This window comes from Solanum tuberosum, unplaced genomic scaffold (genome assembly GCF_000226075.1).
Source record: "Solanum tuberosum cultivar DM 1-3 516 R44 unplaced genomic scaffold, SolTub_3.0 scf00026, whole genome shotgun sequence".
NCBI classification, from domain to species: domain Eukaryota; kingdom Viridiplantae; phylum Streptophyta; class Magnoliopsida; order Solanales; family Solanaceae; genus Solanum; species Solanum tuberosum.
Window position 1 is genome coordinate 1,399,322 of NW_006238952.1, and position 24,795 is coordinate 1,424,116.

The window sequence follows — 24,795 nt, forward strand, 5'->3', positions numbered from 1 at the left end:
CCCTCCCCCCCTTTTTTTGGTTCTACATGAGTGTGGTAACCGGCAGAACATGCATATCAAATTTTTTATTAGAAGTAATTCCCCTTAACCACTAAGAAGAGACTATGTAATTACACCATAAGGGTAAGTAAGAAGTGGAAAGGTAATTTAGACTGGCAACAGGTTGATTGCTTCATCTGACACTTCTCGAAAGATAAATCAGCAATCCATTGTCGTTGAACATAGAGAACAACAAATAACAGATATACACACCATGTCCTGTTCCTAGTAGGATTTCGGGTGCCAAATAGTCTGGTGTGCCAACAGCAGAGCGTTTCTCGCGCCTCTCCTGCTGATGTTCAGGTGCCAGCAATTGAGATTCATCATCATCCATCATGGATGTTCCACTGACTGCCGGACCAGACAAGTCATCTGTACTATTGATAAGACCGACTTTAGAAAGCCCAAAGTCCGTCAACTGTAGACAATACCACCATTAAAGCTGACTCATCAGCACAAAAAAAACCACATACTTGAACATAATAAACTTCAAACCAGGAAACACAAAAGAAACAGTTCTATCAACAAGCTTTGCATTTGAGCTTGCCTATTATCAAGACATACATGCAAAAGAACAGAATAATTGAACTTCAACCTCACTAAGAAAAAGAACTTCATGCAGTTCAAGCAATTTTATCAAAAGGTGAACTGCTTTTCGAAAATGGCAAACATCTGGATATCAATTGACAATACCTGCTTACATCAGCAAAAACTATGAAATTACACTTCAGTGATTTGCGCTTGAGATGGGATATGTTAACATAAGCATACTCACCCCAAGCCCCAAGCTCAAAAAGGAAACAAATGATGTAGGATAATACGAGTACGGAAATACTTGATGTAACACTAATGAACTAAAGGGTATATTGATTCATTAAGACCCTCAACCACTTGTATTTGTTAAGAGTAATTATCATATTATAATCCACTAAAGAACCTAAGGGTGTTTGGCTAAGCTAAAAGATCTGTCGTTACGTAGCACTCCAGGGTAAGCTGTTACACTCACTTTGCAAATAGTTATGTTCATGGTGACCAACTATTGACAACCTATATATGCTTATCATGTTTTTTTATTGAATTACATGTTCCCCAATTTTATATTGAGAGTTGCCTTAATTTTTTTAATATTCCAAATCTGGGCATCTATTTGGTCAAGATTGAAATGCAAAATACCAAATTGATGACAAGCCAGGCCCAAGTTCGCTCATGAGATTCCCAATTCAATGGTAGGACTATGAATTACAGATCGACATTCACATACATCCATAACATGCTAGCAAGCTACATAGTTATGACTTATGACCGAGAAATCCTTAAAGGCAAGTTGGCACACAGTTTGGAACTTGGTAGATAATGGTCCCGCACCTTTATCCTTCTGCATATAATACCAGGCTTTGTCCACACTTAGGTTCGAACTCGTGACATACGCCTAACCCAGACATTCTGTGTTGTACCCTTACCACTGAACCAAAGCCCTTGAGAGCAACATGGATACCAAACATGCAATTGCTAAAAGTAAAAGCAAGCTGGAGGATATAATAGAAATTTCTTCATACCAATAAAGTGGGCAGAGAACCACAAAAGCACAAGCATTATGCCACCCCATTCCCAAAAAGTTGAAATCTGGAACTAACATATCTGGAATATAAGTCCAGCAAAACAGTCATATAACGACACTTGACTCAATCAATCAATTACACCTCAATCCCAAATTAGTTGTGTCCATTATATGGGACTTCTATGACTATTCTGCTTCATCATAGCCCATTTCATTAAAATACTATATAAGTAGTCTTTTAGGGTAATTTAGGGGGTTCTCAACAAGTAAAAATTCTTTAAACTCTCACATTTATACCTACACCAACATACAAGTCTCCAACCAGACTAGGAAACACGCAAAACTGATTTGCCTATACAGATTCTGTTTCCACGTGCTCTGGTCTTAGCTAAGTCCGCATTGATAGCACTTAATGAAGTAAAAAATAAGAGACTATTACCTTGATGTGACCATCATGAGCAATCAACAAATTGTCTGGCTTTAAATCACGATGAACCACTCGCAAAGAGTGCAGATATTCCAGAGCAAGCACCTGAACAGCTCAGAATCTCAGATTTATGTTTCACCATGTTGTACACAATGTTTTTGTAAAGGAGATATAAATACTCACTACTTCAGCAATATAAACACGAGCAACATCTTCATCCAAGCAGCCAAGATTTCTCAACAATGAATACAGGTCCCCACCATTCAAGTATTCCATCACAAGGTACAAGTTCTCGCGGCAAGTAAATGAGTAGAAGAAGCGAACCTAATACATAATAAAATTAGTAAAACAGTTTATCATATCTAGAAATAAAACTTTTCTCGGTTCACATGCTCACCACAAAGGGATTGCGAACTGATATTAAAATATCACGTTCCGCCAATATACTCTCAACGGCATTTTTGCGTATCATATCTGCCTTCTTCAAAACCTGTAGACTAAACAAGTAAGTTGGAATGCCACAAAAATCATCGTTTAATATACACACAATTAACACCTGTACAATTGAGATATTGACTGTTAGGCAAAGAAGAAGTGGGATCACAAAAGCAGCATACTCTATACACCAGAACCGATGGAAGGATAAGATCTTCCTCACTTTGAGTCGAACAAAAATTTCATGTCTTACTAAAATAAGTATAAAGCACAAGAATGTCATTAATCAGAAAACCAAATTCCACTGAATGAGACAGTAACTGATGCAAGATAGCAGAATGGTTCTTATCCTAAATCTAGGTTCCACAGACCAGAAGCTTCTGAGAAGTAGAAGTCATATTATCAGAGAAACAACAGACATGCAGACAACATATATCCAGTAAACTACAAATGGGAGATCCCAGTTAAAAAAATGAAGAAATCACACCTCCCTGCTCTCAACCTTGAAAAGATATACATGTGCAGACAATTTTTTGATAAGTAAAGAAGCACATGTATACATCATAAAGTTAATTAAGCAACTCTCCTTGCAAAGGTTGCAGGTTCAAAACCTGCATGGGCCACGCAGCGCAACTGCTTACTTTTCATCTTTTCAAATAAAAAATAAATGACTTAAGCAACTCCCCTTGAATTGCCAAAATGAAAAAGGAAAAGGGAGGTTTTTAAATATTTTCTTAATATACTCAAATATGTATTCATTTTATTCTAAAAGTTCTGTCGTGAATCTCTTTTCTTTCATCTACCTGAGGTTATTATGTTCCCCTAGTGATGAACATCTTGCCAGTGTAACATAATCCTTCCAGAAAAATCCCCAAATTCAACATAGATTCTTCTTCTAGAGATGAACAAATACATATCAAAATAAAGTGATGACATGGAGTTCTTGTCTAGTTTTCTTTTGGCTGGGGTTCAGGGAGACAAAGTTCTACAGGTGCTTGCTCACATGCCACATGAAAATAATCTCAAGAGCAAGGGGAAAAAAATGTCCCTAAGTTGATCAACAACAAAAAGAAAATTAAAAAGAAGAACTCCTATAGCATTTACCAGGAGGAGAGTTGATAAACGAAAAAAAAAGGACTCCTACAGCAAACTGTCTGTGTACCTTAATTGCAAAGAAATCTCCGGTGGTTTTCTTTTTCGCCAAGAAAACACGGCCAAATGCCCCACGACTAATTGGCTTTATTATCTCAAAGTCATCTATAGAGGTACGGTCTTTCGAATGAATAGGGCTGGTTCTCAAGCTACGTACAACATCATCTTCCAACGGAGCATCTTCATCAATGACAGAACTACTGATATCAACCTTGTCATCATCAACTAGTTCGCACAGTTGCAAATACTTCTCCCTGGATGACAAAAGAAAAGGTATTAATCCTTCTGTTGCAAATACTTCCACAATTCTTATAATTTCGTCTTCTATTTTCCTTGAAAGCACAGCAAGGAATAACTCACAAGTACGAAACTAACTTACCTTATCAGCTTTTCTATGCGGGTTGCAAATGTTTCAACCGTAAGTGCATCCCGCTTTCTGCGTTCTGTCACAACTTTCAGATCTTCAAGGCAAGAGAGCAAATAAGATGTAGACCGATCATCATTTAAAGGTGTGTTAGCCACACATCGAGCAATATCTGCCAGTTCATTCATCTGCACCATCAAGACGTAGAACAACAAAATGTTCAATTCAGAACTCCTGAAAGAAGTCAATACCAAATAGACTACACTAACACGAGCAACTGTAGGACATAACATAAATATTACTATACTGAATCTTTACACTAAAAATAGGGAATATCATTAAAACTTCCATTCAAATGAAATATGTTGCAACAAACACAAGCTTCTCAAACTTCAAACGGAGCAAATCCCAGGAATAAGCCAGAAAATACATCTCAAATTGAAAATGAATATCATATGTCCACCTCAAATAACATTTATTTATTTTTGATGACAAGGGAAACCCACAGCCCCTACCCTTTGGGTGCGCACAGGGTAAAACCCCCGCTCCTATGCAATAGCTCGCAAACCACATAGGAGAGGTAACCCACACTAGGCAAGCCTGGTGCGACGAGCTCGACCCAGAAGGCAAACCCCTTGCTTTCGCTGGCAAGGGGTTTCGAACTTGAGACCTCCAACATGGAAGTCCCAAGCCCAAACCATTGGGCCACCCCGAAGGGTCACCTCAAATAACATTTGCTAAGCGATTACATATATCAATAGACATACACACACATATACATATACATATAATTACAGGCAACCCCTGCGGGCTACAAAACAAATCCTTATACCAGTATCACCAAAAACAACGTAATTAAAAAAGTAGGCAGCAGATATGTACTGGCAACTACCTGAGGAAGATCATCATGCTCAGAGAAACCACCTTTACCTGCCAATAGCAGGTCTATCTGGCTAGTCCGTGGTGTCTGCAAGGGGGACCTAGGAGTCATGCTGCCTGCAGATGATGTTGTCATTCCTTGATCTGACTTTGGTCCAAAGCGGGTTTTACATGACATAGTAGGTAAACCTTTAAATTCATCCATGAACACAGAGTTATCTGCTTCAGGAAAACAATCCAGCATGTCTTCTGACCCTCGGCGTGACCAATCACTAAGTTTTGGAGAGAGGGGTTCAGATTCCTCGGTCACACTAGAGTTTGATACTTTTGTGACATCTGGGCTTCCAACAATGGGCTGGAAGTCTTTCTGTGAGAATGACTCCATGAGCTTCTCAAGAGTATCTGTAATTCTAAGCAAGCGCTCATTAACACTAAGACCCTTTTGATCACAACGATCGGCAATAGCACATATTCTGGAGTGATCTTCTACATGCAAAGTGGGAACCTCATCCTCACAAATGCGGCAAATTATTGAATTTTCGTCCGAAACACTTGGTTGATCACCCCAGTATCCCCAGGAAACTTTATGTTGGTGCTTGGAAGGAATTGAAGAATGTGCATGAGAATCTTTAGCAGAAAGAAGCTCAGGATGCTTGTCAGCAGCTAGATTTACATCAGGAATTCCTCTTTTGTCCACTAATAGCTTTGAAGGTTCAATATTGCCATCAATTGTGTGCTCCTTGATTGGAGAAGCTTCGTTGGGACTTTTTACTGCTGGAGTCGGAAATTTCTTCCATGATGTCATCCGATCCCCTCCACCAGGAGTTTCCAATTTTTTTGGATTTTCAGCTTGCGCAACCTGAGAGTCCTCTTGATGTACAGCCTGATCTCTCTTCCACTCTAACCCATGTTGTTCCTGACTATAAGATTTTCTGGGGGCTGGCACCTTTGGGAATTGCATAGGACCAGACATCATAACATTTCTTCTAATGCCTGGAGGAATGTGTTTTTCCACAGGCTGCAACGATTGACGAAGTTGAAATACAGGTTCATCCTCAGCGAACGCACTTTCCTTGTGGAATTGAAGCAATCGTGTACACCTTGTAAGTATAAAAAGCATCCTAGTATGCAGCTGCTTCAACGTACCCATTGGAAGTTCCTGGCGTCTATCATCCAGCTCCTGAACAATCCCCTCACACTGAAGCCAAAATTCCCCCGGTGATGTCATTGCACATCTCCGAGCCAAAACCAACAAATCTTCAATAGTTTCTTGCCATTCCGGATGAGTTTCTGCATTTTTTTCAAGAACTCCAACCAGATCTGCAGCAAAAATGCGCAGATCAGAGTCCACTTCCTCCTTTGCTTTGTCGAACTTTGCTCTAATCATCATTAAGACTTCCTGTTAAAATTGCAAAAGAACTGGTTATAATTGAAAGCAATATGCTGATCATATACTAAATTAAAGAAACTAGCAAAAAAGATAAAATTACCTCCAAATTATTTAAACCTCGAGGCTTCCAGAATGGATAAGGCCGTACACCTTTGGAATTAAGTTCATGGGAAAAACTTTTTATATCTGCCGGGAACCTTTTCCTAGGTGCACTGGTTACCCGCAGTATAGCTTGAACGCGAGGTGATTCGGACTCCTTTGGGTTTTCCCATTCATAAGATGTCTAGAAAGCACATCTTCGTTAGACTAAGGATAACGTTACAGCAGGAAAAAGAATCAACTAATACATACAACTGGTACTCTGAGAACCCTTCTTACCTTCAATTCGGGAGTATATACATCCATGCCCCTGAGACCTCCAGAATGGCTCCAAGATGGATTGAATTGCCCTATCACAAAAATGCAATAGACAAAATAAAATACTAGTCATGAACCATGGAAACTCTATAGCCAATGGTATACATGTATTGCAATGTGAATAAAGTATATGATATTTTGGATCATGTAAAAGTTTCTTAACTCTAGATGATGTTCACCAGTATCCAGAGGTCTAATAACAAATTAGCTACAAATCTTTTCTTAAGCTTATTAGGTGGATTTACAACAAATTAAGTATGCCAGGGAATTTTCAGCAAAAAAAAAACGCCTTTCCAAGTAGGAGAAAATGAAGTGAAAGAAAAAGAACATGTTGACTAGAATTTAACATATAAGGTTGTGAGCAATCTAAGAACATGCTAACAATTACTGTCATCCAAATGCATTACTGCCAATTTGCATCTTTTTTCCAGAGTTAATTTGTAACAGGATAAAGGGACACCAACACTAATGCACCCAAAAAAAAAGGAGCAGGGTAACATAAGGTTTAATTACTGCATGTAGTGAAAAAGAGGTAGTTGCAAAATATGTAATGGACTTAGAAACTTGGGAGAACCAACTGCATTTCCTTCGTCATATTAATAATGCTTATTTCTTTCCTCAAAGTGTATCTCCACTAGTACATAATGTTTTTAGTAATCCACATGACTAGAACAGTTTATTGTTGAAGCTTGATAGTATAGGATTGGCAAGCCAGCCAATTTCATGAACCTTCATTTAATTTGATCCCTGGAATGGAGTTGTGGTAGAGAGCACTTTACCTAGTTAATGCACATAGTAGACTTAGTATCCCAACTACCACATTGGAAAAGGTGTATTACATACTATGTAGAATTCCGGATTCTTACAAAGCTCCTTGAATGTTCCATTTTGTATTTACCTATATTTAAATGACTTCAAATTAACAGAGGTAATATGGTAAAATTACTCTTTTATTTATTGTTACTTAAGGAGTGTGCCAAGTCAAACATGGACAAGTAAAGATGACGGAAGGAGTAGCCTATTTGGGCAAACTTTTGAAATCGGCTTATTTATTTGATAACCTCTGTGACCCGCCCTTTGGACCAATCACAACATTCTAAACTCGGTGGAGAATGGGCCCGCCCCTCTACCCTTCTCCACTTAAATACCGGGCTTCGCTTTGCATGGGGTGGGGCTTGAACCTACGACCTAAGCCACAAATTCCACCTGAAATCGGCTTATTTTAGAAAATGTTTTTTTCCAAACTGTCATTTTAAAAAGTACTGTTGGTGAGAACCAGCGTGTTTGGCCAATAAATTTTAACTTTTGAGCAGCAATTAATGTTTGCCAAGCTTTTTAAAAATCCTAAGTGTATTTTTTCCGTGCTACTCCATAGAAGCACATATTATCACCCAGGAACTTGGTCAGGCATCTCCTTTTTTTTAAAATAAGCACCTTAAGCCTCCCAAAATCTTGGCTAAACAGGCTATTAATACTTCTGATCCAATAACAAGGCATAGTACCCTGACATATGGAGGTAATATTATTGAGTTTTAATTTATTTTTTCTATTTATTACTCCCTAGAGCAGACTGACCCAAATTTGTATGTATATAATTCAGGGGCATAGACCGGGTGACATGGCAGGCTTCACAGACCAAGAATTCTATTTTTTAATTTTCTCGTATTTTTTCCTTTTTCCCTTTGTTTCTGCATGTAACTATCATTATGTCTGGTATCTTTTCTCTGAACAGTTTCAATGACACTTGTTTAAAGTCCAAAAGTCAGCTCTGTGTCCACTTCTTTTCTCACGCCTTTCCTGAAATTATTCTTTACATATTCGCCAAATTTATTTCCTTCATCATAGATTATTACTAATTAATTATTCTCATAAATTCCTTTCGCAGTGATATAATACAAAGTTACCAAGTTCAATAAAAAAATTCTCTCTTCGTTCTAAGAATCCATTTCAGTCAGTGCTTAAAAAAATTCAGAATCGCCTTTGTTTCCTCTTCTCACTCATTTCCCGCAATCTTATCAAATTAATTTTACATAATTACCTTATTTATTTATTCCCTCATTATTACTAATTAATTTTTCTTTAAAAATTCCTCTCTATTTGTTTTCTCGTTATTGCAAATTAATTATTCTCCTAAAATTCATCTCATCCATCTTAATATTTGAGCGCTTTTCTCACTCCTTTCACGTGCTTAAGATGTTTTTCCTCCTCCTTTCCTATTTTCTTCATTGTCAATGGATTTTGAGTTTTTAATGTGTGCTTGAGACTTTTTTTAGTTGAAAAAGAGGGAAGTTTTAATAGCAATTTTTATTATTCATTTCTTCATTTTCTTTTTCTATTTTCATTGATCTTAGTTGGGAATATTGTGCTTTTGAATTTGAAGCCTTTATTTTGCTTTGCTTACAAGAAATTCAAATATCAATTATGCTTACCACTTAGCATGTTAGTTTTTGATTATTATTTTTTATTACAAGGGAAACCACAGTTGCTACCCTTTGGGTGCGTACAGGGTAAAACCCATGTTCCTATGCAATAGCTGACAAATCACACAAAGAGAGGTAACCCACGTAGCAAGCTTGGTGCGACAAGCTCGACCCAGAAGGCAAACCCCTTGCTTTCGCTGGCAAGGAGTTTCGAACTTGAGACCTCCAACATGGAAGTCTCAATCCCAAACCACTGGGCCACCCCAAAGGATATGTTAGTTTCTGATTTTTCTCTCTTTCTTTTTGGTTTCATTGATTTCGGCTTTGTCTTTTCCTACGAATTGATTGATCTGTGTAGTTGCAGTATTTGGATTCTTATATTTTCGAAGGATATTTTTAAATTGTCTTTGAATTGGCATTTTCCAGAGTAATTGTTATTAAGAGGATGTTTAGCATCAGTGAAAATGGTATGCTCATGTAGTTTCCTGTGGCGATCTATTGATTCCAAATTGATGTTGTCTTTGTTTCGTCCATTCAAGACATGTATTTCAATTTCGGAAAAGGCTCACACTTGATACACTAATGAGTAATGACATATCACGTTTTTACAATTAAATATCTCGGATGACAAACTTAAAGAACCAGGATTGGATGTGTACTTAGAACAGGGACATGCAATCATGAAAACATTTGAGAAGTTGATGTCAAGTGTAGGAAAAACAACGAGAACGACAGAAGTTGTCTACACCTGTTGGACTTCCTAATGATCTTGATTGGGTGCATGACCAGAATTTGGCTAATTACTAATGTTCCTTCAGTTAATGAACTATTTGTTGCACTGCTTCGCATTGCTAGATCACCCAGTCACACAGTGATCTCATCATCAACCATCAAAAACTAGGGCATTTCAAACTACGAAGAATCAACAAGGAAGGGGTCGTTTAGTAAGATCTCGACCCAAGTGTAGTTGTTGTATAGCTTGGACACACTCATGAAGTATGTTATCTTTTGCATGGTCTACCCCCTAAAAATGCTCATGTTGCTCAAAAGCCAAACTGACATGAATTCCTTCGGTATCAAGCCAATAAGCATGTATCTCCACAAGTAGTCTTTGTTGGTCAAACTAGTACATTTGTTGCTTGTGTTTCATGGTCTAATACTTTTGGAACATAAGTCATGGATTCAGGCACTTCTGATCATATTTCTGGTGAAAAATTACATTTGTCTAATAGATTTCAGTCTCTTTTCATTGTCACTTTTTTTTGCAAATGGTAGTTGTTTCTATTTATGTAGAATATTACATATCTAAGACATCAATGATCGAGACAGTATCATTAGAGTAAATCTGATTACACCAAAAACACAGTGTCAAAATGCAATTCAGTTTGACTTGTTGCATACTACTCTACCTATTCTCAAAAACTCCAAGGTTCCTCTCTTTCCATATTGTCCATCAAATAGTGCCAGGGACAATTCTCCAGTTACTTCTGTTTTCTACTTGTGTCTCTACTTCTTCCCAGCTATATGAAGCCTCTGAAATTCTCCCAGGCATGGACCAAGAGATGTTTTTAAGTCTCAAGAACAAATACCGCAACTGGCCAGTGACTTCGCATTGGATGAACAAATGATTGACTGTTTCTACTGTTTTCCCACAGAAAAAACATCCAGAGCAAAGTGTAATTCCCCTCTTCATTAAATCCTCCTGGGTCAATATTGCTTCTTTAGCCTATAACCACACAAAGCAAGACACCTTGTAGGGGATCTTGGCTTTCCATAGATGTCTGCAGGGCCATTTGAGTAACTGCAGAGTTTGATGGGTCAGCTTTTTGTATGTTGTACGTACTTTAAAAATCCCTTTACTATGTCTCAACCACTGAAATCTTTTCACCGTCACTTTAGCCCATAGATTCCAAACATGTGCAAAAAGAGTTGGACAAGTTAATCCCCTATCCTCTATCACCCTAAACTATGTTCACTATGTTTCTAGCCATTTTATTAGTTTTGCATCTATTAGTGGGAGTTTGGATTGGCTTGTTTTTAGTGGATTTTGGCTTAAGTTCTTTTTTAGTTTTAGAAGCATTTGGGTAACTTTTTTTTTTTGATGACAAGGGAAACCCGCAGCCGCTACCCTTTGGGTGCGCACAGGGTAAAACTCCCGCTCCTATGCAATAGCTTGCAAACCACATAGGAGAGGTAACCCGCACTAGGCAAGCCCGGTGCGACAAGCCCGACCCAAAAGGCAAACCCCTTGTTTTCGCTGGCAAGGGGTTTCGAACTTGAGACCTCCAACATAGAAGTCCCAAGCCCAAACCACTGAGCCACCCCGAAGGGTTTGGGTAACTTAAAAAGTGTTTAGGCTGAAAAAGGACCCAAAAAGGCCAAAAGCCAAAAGTTGGATGTTCCAAACTTATGGATTTTAGATTCTAACTTATAAGCCACTTTTAAAAAAAAAGTCAATCCAAACACCCCTTTAGTCATTTGACTCATGCCCTCAATTGTGTCATAATATTCCTTGATGATATGATTCTTTTGTCATGCAGTACTACGGTACGGGGAAGATTATTGGCGTAGGGCGTGAATGACAAGGTCTTTACTACCTTAACTCTATGAAGTCCTCCAATTACGAATCCTCCAAACTTAACTCACGGACTTTATGGACATTCGAGTTTATCCAAGCTTAAGAAGATGGTGCCCAATTTTTATACGTTAGATTGTGAGTCATATCAGCTTAGGAATCATATCCAAATCACATTTCCACGTATTGCTGAGAGTCATGAAGAAACTGTTTTTTCTTTCATTCACTGGGGTCTTAGTAGCGCCAGCTCAACCTTAGGATTTCTCTATTCAATTAATTTCATAACTACAATTGAAGTATATATCACTACAACTGAAATCTTGAAATTGTCAAATTTCTAAAATAGATTAGCATAACTACATTCTACATTTAAGCCATATTTAAAAGATAAAATTGCTACTAAATGGTAAAATAAAACGCAATTATTTCTAAATTTAGTTTCCAAATTCTTGTTGTATCACTTGGTAATACAGATTTTATCATTTTAAAGGTATCATTTCCTTCTTTTAATAACTAGCATTGAACATTTAATCATGGGAAACAACTAAAATCCCTACAAGTACAAATCTTATTCCTATCTAGTTCCTTGCAAGATTACATAGTGCCTCATTATACCTCTTCAGTTGCAATGATATATACTTCTAAGTTTTAGCAACATGGTTGGCCAATAAACATAATGATTCCCCACATGACTCGGCTTTGTAATGTGAGTCATTATAGTAACCTAAACATGTCAATGAATCCATAGTTCAGCTAATGGGCGTCTCTCTTAGTGTTCTCCACACAATTTAACTGATAGATGTCAGTATCATCATCGATATTATACACACACAACAAATATTGTACATGATTTTGCTCTAACCTGCTCCAGAATATGATTCACCGCTCTGCAGCGTTGATGTTCCAGGTATATGCTTGCTTCGGTCCTTCAATGCAGCACTCTCAGCAGACATACCATCTGAATTGCTAGAATTATCTATCCGACCAGCATTCTCAGCAGACCCCAATACTGACTTCATCTCATCCTTCTTCCCTAAATTCTTCTTTCCCCAACCAGAACCCAACTGCCCATCGCCACCTGTCTTGGACAAATTGCTAGCACCCAAAGCATTCCCTTTATCTCTACTCCCATACCCAAAAAAGCTCTCCTGCGGTAACGGCCCTGATCGAGTCTTAATTTTATTCAATCCCAACGACGACGCCATTATCGGTGACAACGGAAACGAAGTAGCCCCAGCTTCCTTAGTTTCCGTCACCCCTTTCTTTTCCTTAACTTCCCCTGTACTGGGTTTCCCTGAATTCTTAATCGGAGTCGAACTCTGACTTTCTTTACCTTTAGCATCCTTTTTCTTATCCCTAAAACTAGCAAAACTTGACAACGAAGTGGGGGTACTTGGTGAATTGTCCTTCGAAGTAGATTTACCTTTCTTCTTACTCTCAGATCGAATTGGGGAGTTCGAACCACTGGATCTTGGACTGTTGTAAGATCCATCAGGGCTAGAAGTATCCGATTTCTTCGATGAAAAAAAACGCCCTTTGAACACCATCTTTAGGGTTTAAATCACTGCTTTTTCTTGTTGTTGAAGGTAGAAATCACAGCCCCAGCAGCAAAAAATGCATGCCGGAAGCTGCAAGTGTTGCACTAAAGCATGAATGAATGGAGAAAAAAGGAATTTAGTGAAAGAGACTGAACAATTTTTGGTGTTTATTTGATGGAGAAAGAAGTGGGGCTGAAGTGAAGCAAACAAGAAAAGACCCTTTGTTGAGAAGTGGGGAAAACTCCTATTTTTGTACTTTTTGAGTTTTTTGAATTGGAATTTTCTTACACTTAAAAATAGAAAGATTCATAGTAGAAAAAAAAAAAAATGAATGTGATTATGTGTGGATAAGGTCTAAAGTAGTCAAGTGGTTAGTTAATAGGAAATATTGTTTATTTATTATGATCATGACTTTGTACTATTGTTTAATTTTAATATTTATTGTTTTGGACTTTGGTTGAAAATGATATTTATTTAGCAATAAAAGTATAATTCTTTGATCTTCTCAAAATAGTTTAATTATTATTTAGGATCAAAATTAGCCATCGATTCATTTTCTTTCACTAATGTCCTCTCTTTCTATATCTTCGGCTTCGGCTTCTTCTCCATTTCTCATTTTGACGATTTTTCAATTCGTTTAGCTTTTAAATTACTTGTAGAGTCATAAAAATTGTATTCATTCACCTCAGTTTCACAGGATTGATTCATCCATTAACTCATCTTACATAGGAATGGCAATGGGGCGGGGTAGGGTGAATTTAAGACTATGCGGGACGGGACGGGTTTAAGATTATGTGGGGCAAGAGGGATGTGGGGCGGGTTGAAGTGGTTTTTAAAAAAACTAATGTGGGGCAGGTTGCGGGTATATGTGATTTTATATGTGTTCAAACTTAATTTTAACTTTGTACATGTTATAAGAGTGATAAAACATTATTTATTAAGATAATTTGTTTAAAGATATTAAAATATTCAAGATAGTAAATGAAAATGATTCAATAAAAATTAATACAATTTGTTACGTGTTTCCCAATTGACTTCTAAAAAATAATTTTTTAAGTCATTCTCTATTAAATTAATAAAATCTAATGAAAAAATAAATTTATTTTTATTATTTTTATTTTTAGTATCAAACTTAACTAGAAAAAGAAAATATTAAGAAAATTATAGGGGGCGTGTTCATGCGGGGCGGGTGGGTGGGTTGAAAATGAAAAAAAAAGTTGTTATGCGGGGTGAGGCAGATTAAAAAATTTACGGGTTAAGCTAAACCCAAACCGCCCCCACTCCGCACCGCCCAATTGTCATCCCTAATCTTACAAGAATTCGTCATCTAAGTTTACACCACAATTCTCTCAGTTTGATTTCAAATTTTATTTTTTCGTCTAATCTCAAACACGTTTACCTCTCTCACGACAAGTTTTCATGTGAAACCTCGTCAATAATTTATCGTTTGAAGAGTCTATGGCGGCCTGATTTATTGTTTAATGAGTTTTTTCAGTGAAGGAGTTTAACCCGTTGCCACATTTGATAACTTTCGAGAAAGATGAATTGTTGCAATGTATATTTGATATATATATATATATTATCCATTCTTGTCACGTTTCAAAAAAAGAAAGAATGACATATTTATTCCTCCAGTATTATGTAGTAGTATAGCCACATCAACCACCATTAACACTAGCATCACTGAAATATCATAGGAAGCCAACTAGAATCACTAAAATTAAAAGAATATCTTGAAATTCACCATTGTTGAGCTGAAGCTTTGAGATATAAAAATTGAAATCCGAAAAAGTGTTGTTACTTTAAGTGAAGAGTGATATATATATTCCCTTATACGTCAGTATATATTATGTATATCATCAAACTTTTAAGTATAGGAGAAGATATGGGCCATTTTACTGATCAATACAATTACGGGCTCCATGTACTAAAAAGGCCCAATTCAATAGCAACTAAGAAAGGTATACATAGAAATGCCTTGTACAAAATTTGTTTCTCTTTTCAACTTCTACAAAGACTGTTAAAGATGTAAGATAAAAATTTATGATTTGTCTGGTTTATTAAGTAAAAGATAACTAGTATGATAAAATTATACTAGTAATGTATATGTATATATATGTATTCTCCAAACAACAATTCATGTAGTTACTAAATATTTCACTGTTTGATTAGTAAAAAATACCAAAGGCGTTTACTTTAACCAAATATTTATAGTAATCGAGCACTTGTTAATTCTTAAGAAAAATTTACTCGATTAGGGGTATTTGATTAATAATCAGGAGTGAATTATTTGTGTAGAAAAGACCAACATATAGTACCATGTTTTGAGATATTTTAGTTATATACTTATTTCGTTATCAATTTACAACTTAGCATACATGTATGAGTTATGAGAAAATTTATAGATTATTTTATGTCGGATAAATATATAATAACTAAACTATGATTGACTAAATTTTGTATTAAGCCCTACATAATTAATATTTGAATAATTAATCTATATATTATATTATTAAAATATACCATTATAACTCTAACCATCAACCAAACCACCTTTGAATACAAGATAAAATGCCCAATTCCTTTGTACTCGTCTCTATCCTATAGCAAATCCTTTTCTTTTATTTGTCCATTATAATAAATTAAAAGATATTTATTATTTTTAATATTTTATCATAAATAATTATATAAAACACTGTACTGTACTATACTAGTCAAGCTTGGATTTAAAGTATTTTAGTAAAATAAATTTTCTAAATAAATATTCAAAGTGCCAAATCAATAAGGAACTAATAATTATAAAAAGAAGAGTGGGAGGAAGCATTAACTAATTTCTTTATTAATATTTCACCTATTGATTACTAGTTACTACGTGTATTGAGTTGATAAAATATAGAGGAAGTGGAGTTGTTTTGGGTAGGTGTTATACAATTAATTAATTAATTCATTCATATTTTTCAACAATTAATTTATTAATTCATACTGTAACAAAAGCCCATAGTTTTGGGTGCCCTTCAGAGTTTTGGACCACGTTGGTAAGACATTTTTTAATTATTTTGTACACTTTTTGTTTCTGGAAAAGCAAATGAATACAAATTGTTAAAAGGGCGTGTGTTTCGAGGAGAAAAGGTTATCACTTATGAATATTATGATTAAAATCAAAATTTATTATAAATACGTATTGTATCATGAATGCTTATTTAAATATTTTTATCATTGCAAACGATAAGTAGTCGAGTAGACAATTTTCATAAAAGCATTTTATACGTCTAATCATCAATAAGACGCAAGTAACTCAAGCAGACAACTTACAAGCAGTTTTTGAAATTCTTGCAATAACTTTCTCGAATTTACAATTAAACTGATCACTTACAACTTACAAGAAACTCAAACAAACATCATGTAGTAACTTGTTTTCTTTTGTAAATTAAAAGGCTGAATTAATTCAGAGAAATGAAATCTCTATTCCTAACTTCTTAACAACATCTTTTGTTGTCTTTGTATTCTTATTTCATAACAAAATTATATTTGTTTCTCTTCAGTTTCCTATTTCATGTAACTAAAATTTTGATTTCCTTATTATTCAAATACACATATTATTTAATTCATAGTTTTTTGTACAACTTTAAGGACATGCTATATTTCAACAAAAAAAAACATCAACAATGTAGATATATCAATACTAATTTATAAAATTAATTTCGACATAAAAAAATAAATTACACTTCCATGTGCGGCGTTGAAAAGTGGAACTCTTCATATAATTTTTTTAATAAATTGAGTAGTTATTAAATTTAAAAGTACGGAATAATTAAAAAATTAGGATAATTAGGGGCCTAAACAGTAAACACTTGCTATCAACTACGCAGGAAATGACGTATGGGCTCAAATTTAGGCCCACGAATGGTGGGATCTGTGAGTGCGGGCCCATCACACAGTAGCATCGTATTTATATATATATTAATTAAAAAAAGTATTAAACTACCTTTCACATGCCTTCAATGCAATATAGTTTGCAATAAAAAATTATGATGGCGATTTGTTTGTCTTGTTTTAGCTTGACATAGAACATAAAAAGTAAAGTCTTTTAAATTTTGTGATTTTAAATAAGAAAATATATCATATATACTATAATATTCTCTAATTTTATGGACTTAAATATTTATATGAAAAGTTAAAATAAAAAATTAACCAAAAAAAGCAATCATTTTTTTCTGGCAGACTAAAAAATAAAGTAGGACAAATAAATTAACGGAAGAAATATATGAGGTATTACGATGAAGACGTAGATTAAAATTTCTAAATGTTTATACACAACTTGCATGTACTTACCTTGTTTGTATATTTGCAAGTGAAATATACAAACTGCAATCTCCATAGCAAACGTAACTATCCCAATAAAGAGTAATTATCAAAACTATAGCTATAAAGTCTTATTTCACATTTATCAAACATAAAAATCATATTTGTACGCTATAGCTATACTTTGCATAATTGCGCTCTATAGCAAACTTTATATTTGTTATGGAACATCAGATTGTATAAATCGTTGGTGGCATCAGATTTGTATAAAATCGTTGGCAGTCTCTCATTTGTATAAATCGTTGGCAGCTTCTCAATTCAATTTTATGTGTTTGTATATCTGCATAAATTTGAATTTGCATATAATTGAATCGAAATAAAATATTTGTATATCAATTTTTTTTCTCTCTCGCTGTAATTTGTATTAGTATATGTTCTTTTTGTTGTGCTTTTCAGTTGTATATGTATATATGTGTAATATGTATTTAAATAAAAATTTATATTAGTTGAATCTATATATGCATATGAAAATTCATGAAAAAAATTAAATTTTATTTTTTATATACAACTATATGCCTGGAGCAGACCGCCATTTTCTTGTATACTCTATGAATCCTGCCAGTTTTACTATGCATTCGATTGAGTAGAAAATATCGCTCGGAGAAATTGCTATAGCAAATTTTATGAAACAGTAGTTGCGAATTGGAAATAAAGTAAACTATAGTTATAGCATTTAATTTAAATTAATAGTTTGTTATTATATACAATTTTTCCTTTTTAGTATTGTAGTTTTTTTTAAAAGAGATTTTTATTTTATACAAAAAAAAAAAAAAACTTTAAAAAAATTAACAATAGAAAAGACATAATTGATTGTTGCTTCCCAAAGTTAAAAAGTTTCAATCCTCAGATAATTGTGTCGCCACCTAAAGCATCTTAACTAATATTGCCATGATTTTTTTCATTAAAATAAAAAGAATAAGAAGCTAATATTGCTATGAGAATCAATTTATTATTAAAATATGTCCCATTATTGAGAATAGATAGATAGGAAATTCCATTAGTTGCATTAAAAAAAATTGAAGACATTTCATATAGTTTTTATAGTCATAAAGTCTAATGAAAATTATTAAACTCTTACATGAATGTTTATAATTTTAATAAATTGAATCACTGGAAATCAATATCGACTTAATAGATGCTACCTCTAGTCTAGATTTATGAATAATCACTTGCCCTATAATAACATCATTAATTTTTTTAATGTGCTTACTGCAAAAATTATAAAAAGGTAAATAAATAATGAAATAAACTTATTAATTAATAAGTAAAGATAGTGATATAATCATATCAAATTATTCACTATATAAAATTAAATTTTATCATCGTATAATAATAATAAATAATACGATACGATACAATACAATACGCAATAATAAGTGCAACCGTGATTTGTCAAAAACTCAAAATAATAATTTCCGATTTATATAAAACTCTTTCTATTTTAGAACAGATTCAGCACATCCGGTAAGTCATATTCTTAAATTATTCGTTAATATTATATGGGGTTAGACTTATCTTTTTTATTTTAATTTAATATAATGACTTATCATTTCTTTTATTTATATTATTTACTAATATAATATGTATTTCTAAATTGTTATAAAAATCGAATCTTCTAATATCTTCTTAGCATGAATGAGTTTAAAGCAAAATTAAGTCATGGGTGGCGTGTATGATATCTAAAATATTTTTCTGTTAGTTAGTGGTCACGTTGTCATGTGAGTTTATTCTTAAAATATATGATGATTTCTCCTTTTGTATTATCTTATTATTTTAATACTTTTATTATATTATATTAAATAAAAATATTGTCCTTTTTCATGTGCTTCGATGAATTCAAAATTCATGGATCTCGTTTGAATTCAAAATTTTCAAGATTCCTTACTTCCTTTCTTTTTCCCTTTTAATAATATTATAATTAAATAAACTTATTGATGATAGTATTCAATGACATTGCCTTTTTTTTTTTTTAATGGATTGAAATATTCAACAACCAAAAATAAATAAAATGCGATCATTCAAGGAAACCCTTCTTTCTTTTTTTTGGTTGAAAAAATAAATTATAATAATAATTTTAAGAAGAAGGCCGTATAGGATGGTGCCACGTGGTGCGTTGGTGTTTTGTAGCGAGAGACAGCTGTTACCGAGAAACTGTACGATCCACGCTGCTCAAAGATGTAAACATTAATTAATTATTAATTATTATAAATGGTACGTTACATGAATACTTCACGTGTTTTGATACGTGTCGTTGTAGGACTCTCTCTCGTGCTGCCATTGGACAACGTGATTTTAATGACAGAGGGGTTAAGGTTACTTCTCAAAGTAAATATTATTTCTTTCGTTTCAATTAATGTGACACATTTAAAATTTTAAGATTCAAATAAATTTATATTTGAATATCAATTTTTCATATATTTTTAAAATATTTTATATTATTAATTATTGTGGTTTATATATAGTACTTTTTGCGTAATTTATAAATATATAAATTTTATTTAAGAAATTAAAAAATTTATGCATAAATTCTTGATCAAATTTAAACTACTTGACTGTTGAAAAATGAAATGTGTCACATAAATTGATACAAAAGAAATAGTAATAAAATAGGACATCTTATTTTTGTTTCAGAAGCAGAAATCTGTTTTCATTAGACCATTATTTTAAGAAAAAAATAGACAAAAGTAATTCAGAATATAAAATAGGGATAAGGATATGAAAAATATCATAATTTTGGTCGAATTTACTGTTGCGATACTAAACTTTTATGAGAACCTATTATCTTCCTAGACTATTTAATACAGAATTTTAACATATATATTTGCCCACGTGGACATAAAAAATAATACAAAATTATAAATAGTAATGTGTCCACGTGAGCACATATATACCTTTAAAATACACTGTTAAATAGTTTAGGGGGTAAAAATACGGTATTAAATAGTCTAGGGAGGTAATAGGTCCTCATGAAAGTTTAGTATCGCAACAACAAATCCGACCAAAATTGAGGTATTTTTCAGACCCTTATCCCTATAAAATAATAGAACTACAAAAACTAATAGAATAATAGGAACAAAAACAATGAGTAGATATTTTCCGTGTCTTATATTAGTTAATCATTTTATTAAAAATAGATGTCCTAAATTATTTGTCCACTTAACGTCGTTTGGTAAAGTATCTAAAAATAATGCTCAATAGAGTGTATTAGTAATACTTGTATTTTAGTTATATACTTACATTAATTATGCATAGAATATTTCTTATGCATTGTTTGGTTTGGTGAATAAAAAATAATATGCATTGTATAAAAATATTTATTTATAAAAGTATATTTCACAATTATGGTGGAAAAGATATAAAAGTGCTTTTGAGGGTAATTGGGTCCTTAATCATGATAATGCATGTATTAAATCTCTTGCATCACTAACCTATAAATACATGATATTAATAATACACTCCTCTATACACAATAGAGTGTATAACTAATGTAAACATTATTTTTGCTAATACACTCTACCAAATGATTGCTAAATTAAGATAAAAATAATTAAATTATTCTTATTTTACCTCTATAATTAATTCTCGTTGGAAGTTTAAACAAATTTAAAAGTTCCAATTTTTTAAAAAAAGAAATCATTAATTATTTTATCATATGCTATTAAACCTACTTTTCACGAATTGTCTTGATGCTAATAAAATTGATTATTTTATTTATAATCTTTTAAACATCATGTAAAATAAAAAATATCAATCAGTATGGAATAAAGATAGTAATAACTATAACAGTAGTCGAACTACAAGGCATAAACACATAATAATAGAAATCAAAGATTTAAAATCATAAAAATAATACTACAATTATTACTATAAACAAATAATAAGATAAGACGTCGATATTATCTAATAGTATCTACTAACCTTTCGTCCTAATCTTAAGTGAATATTTGAATTTAACTTTTTTGGAGTAATCAACATTTAGCACGGGAAGATTAGCGGTTAAAAGTTAGGGGAAAATAAAGTGAGGGTAATCTCGAAGGAATCAACGGCAGTGATGTTATCTGATAAATAAAAAAACAAAAGGTGTGACTTCATTTAAAACCTTCTTATTCTATTTCCCTCACATTTCTCCTTTCACAATAAACAAACAACAAGTTTTTGAAGCAGAGAGAGAGAGGAAAAGCAAAAACAGAGCTATTAACAATCTTCTCAAATTCCTCAAGTTCAAACTGAAGAAAAATGGAGAGAGATTTCATGGGGTTGACTGTGAAGCAAGAAGTTCTTGAAGAACCTATAGATCCAGGTAACCATATTGTTTTTTATAACTTCATGTTTTTCCAGTTTGTACGTGTTTCTATAGAATATTTCTTCTGTAAATCAGCTAAATAGTATTGAAACTCATATAGGTGTTCAAGAATCGAATTGGGTCTCAATCTAACTGAGAAAATTCGAGATTTTAGTTTCGGTTCTTGAAATTTAACCTGTTTTCTGAAACCCCAAACAGAGAAAGGGTATTTTTTTTCCCCATCAAAGTAGACTTTTTTATATCGCTTTATTGTAGGTTTACACCTGAACTATCATTTTTTTCGCGGGTTTCATATCTTAACTATCAACATTTTTAATTCGTAGATGGTAATAATTCATGTAAAAAAAAAAAAGAACTGATAGGTAGGGTGTGTTTTAGTGCAGAGAGCAAAGGTAGTGTGGTCCACGTTTAGTGGGAATACTTCAAATGGGGAAATTAAAAAAAAAAAAAGGGAACAATTTATGTAAGGTTTGAATTTTTTTTAATAAGATGGAACATTTGTGGTAGGCTGTGATTTGTTTAGCGTAGTCCATGCACCTTTTTGAATGCATTGTGTGAGCTGGATTAGTTTATTTTATGAAGAATAATTTTTTTAATTTAGATGAGTTGTGAAACCCCACAAGTCATCTTCTTTCATGATTAAATTATGGTGGGATAGTACCAAAAACATGAATAAATTACTTTTCCTCTCCCATTAGAATAAGGTAGTATTATTAAAGAAATCCCAACTGGTATGGTTTTCCATGTTCTTTACTTCTACTTGCATTGGTAAATACAATATTGTATACTATTATATAGCACATGAGAAGCTTAGCAGCCTGTATTTAAATACCTTGAAGGCAAGAACATGTTCACCCCCCTTTTTCAGCTGCACTGGTGAAGCACTTTTGAATTATTTATTTGATCATATTGTCTTATTTTAAGGGAAAAAGAAGGTCTTGGTAAAAGCATAGAGTGTTATGACAATATATAGATTCGTGGGTCGGCGTTTTGTCTTTCTTTTCTGAATTTATACTTCAGCAATATTTTTACCGAAGAGTTGTTTATTAATTAGGTAAGTAGTTAATTGCATTCGTGTATTCGTCGAGTTGAAAAGTTGAATTAGGTATTTCTTATACATCAGAAGCTTGTAAGTAAATATAATGTTGCATGCAACTGAGATGGTATCTTCTTCTTCTCTTGTCTTGTGATTTTGCAGCACCTTTAAGAAGTTCAGCGATGCAGTGGTCATTTTCGAACAACGTCACTGCTCATCCTCAATACCTCTCTTTCAAGAGTGCTCCAGAGGATAAACCGAAAATTGGTTTTGATTCTCTTGCATCAACTGGATTGGTGACTATAACCACAACTGAAGCTGTCGATTCAAGCCATCGGACATACTCTGATGTCACACAGGTTTGTTATGGATCTTCGTGACCTTTTTACTTTTATCATACCAGAGATCTTGTATGAGTACCTTCCCAATTTACTTGCTTTTCATTAGTTGTTCATCTAAATGTCAGAAAAATATGATGCTTGAAAGACAAGGTGGAACACACTACACAACGACAACTTTCTCTCCTCATCACTATGATGCACACTCTGTGCATCGATCTCACGGAGTCAGAGTGCTCCCACTTGCGAGCCCAACTAATCAGATTTCTGTATCTATGACTATGCCTGGTCATAAGTCTTTTATTTCACCTGTTGGACAGAATCTGATAACTACTGTAAATCAACTCCCTGGTGCGGGAGCTCTGGTTGCTAGCCCCATTTCAGCTATTCCCTCTAGCAGCACTGTTGTGGGCACCACTGATTTAAGGTATGTTAGCTAACATTGATATAAAATGTCTATTGAGAAAACTTGTACTGAAGGGAGACACTGAGTTTGTTGTGGATCGTTATTGGCAGGGGTGCTCCCAAGACTCCCCCAGGTCCTGCCCAGTTGACCATCTTTTATGGTGGTTCTGTCTGTGTTTATGACAATGTTTCACCAGAGAAGGTAAATGCTCTAGAACTTTAGGTTCTCGTTGGTCTCATCAATCTATCTTATGTCGAATATCTTAGCAATTAATTCTCTGCTTTTGGATTAGGCTCAAGCTATTATGTTACTTGCTGGAAATGCACCACCTGTTGCACCAAATGCAACATCTACTCTTTCTCCAGTTCAGGCGCCTATACCTAAGTCCTTGGCCATTGACCCTTTTGTTGTAAATCAGTGCCGTAATACAACACCTACACTTGCCAGCCCCATTTCTATAACATCCCATGGTGGCACGCAATCTGCCAGAGTGTCTAGAAATACAAATGGAGTAACTATTATCAAATCAATAGGAGTTCTTCCATCTCCTTCTCTTAAAGCAGAGCCTTCCAAAGTTGCCAGTTCCATAGGATCTTTTCCTGCCTCCCTCGTTCCATCAGGTATATTCTCGTGCTTTCCTAACTGAATTGCTAATCACAAAGATCATTGACCAACTTTTTCACTCCTACATTATGTCAGTATAATAATTTCGACATTTCTCATTTGCAGCTGTGCCTCAGGCACGCAAGGCATCATTGGCTCGATTCTTGGAGAAGCGCAAGGAGAGGTAATTTGGTGCTTGTTTTCATTTATTCAAGTAGTTGATTGCTTTTCTGGTTTCCCATCAAAGCTTATCGTGTTCTCGAAAATCCAGGGTAATAAGTGCATCACCTTATCCTCCCAACAGCAAGCAATCCCCAGAATGTAGCACTCCTGAACTTGGAAGTAGAAGCCTCTCTATGAATTCTTCAGGCTCTTGTCCTCCCCACATAATCAATTTGGTCAAGTAGACGATGCACTGCCAAAGGCGGCAAAATAATGTAGACACAAAATGAAAGAGTGTACTAGAAGTATTATTTTGAACTATTAAATCGCGTTCGTTTTGACCTCAATACTTTAAAAAGTTTTTTCTTAGATACAATTACTCTAGGTTGTT

At 34.0% G+C, this 24,795-nt stretch overlaps 2 protein-coding genes across 4 annotated transcripts in view; one reads left to right on the forward strand and one right to left on the reverse strand.

Moving 5' to 3' along the window:
• The window catches only part of LOC102589168 (probable serine/threonine protein kinase IREH1), a 19,177-nt gene extending 5,749 nt beyond the window's left edge, over positions 1 to 13,428 (reverse strand). For all 3 annotated transcript variants that reach the window (XR_001472740.1, XR_366858.2, XM_006341442.2), the window contains exons 1-10: positions 12,519 to 13,428; positions 6,623 to 6,693; positions 6,345 to 6,527; positions 4,868 to 6,253; positions 3,991 to 4,163; positions 3,622 to 3,865; positions 2,422 to 2,514; positions 2,208 to 2,348; positions 2,037 to 2,129; positions 253 to 457 (exon numbers count right to left, since the gene is read on the reverse strand). Coding sequence is in view for 1 of the 3 variants with exons in the window: in XM_006341442.2 (XP_006341504.1) it covers positions 253 to 457; positions 2,037 to 2,129; positions 2,208 to 2,348; positions 2,422 to 2,514; positions 3,622 to 3,865; positions 3,991 to 4,163; positions 4,868 to 6,253; positions 6,345 to 6,527; positions 6,623 to 6,693; positions 12,519 to 13,203 (3,274 nt within the window). In the remaining 2 variants the exon portion in view is untranslated. The remainder of the gene's footprint in view (positions 1 to 252; positions 458 to 2,036; positions 2,130 to 2,207; positions 2,349 to 2,421; positions 2,515 to 3,621; positions 3,866 to 3,990; positions 4,164 to 4,867; positions 6,254 to 6,344; positions 6,528 to 6,622; positions 6,694 to 12,518) is intronic.
• An 8,301-nt stretch (positions 13,429 to 21,729) lies between these two features.
• On the forward strand, positions 21,730 to 24,795 carry PPS3 (protein TIFY 6B-like; the record flags this gene model as incomplete). The annotated part of the gene is given in 7 exon segments (NM_001288317.1): positions 21,730 to 21,856; positions 23,058 to 23,254; positions 23,362 to 23,660; positions 23,750 to 23,840; positions 23,932 to 24,259; positions 24,369 to 24,426; positions 24,514 to 24,795. Coding segments are annotated over 7 exon segments (1,173 nt in total). The 5' UTR covers positions 21,730 to 21,792.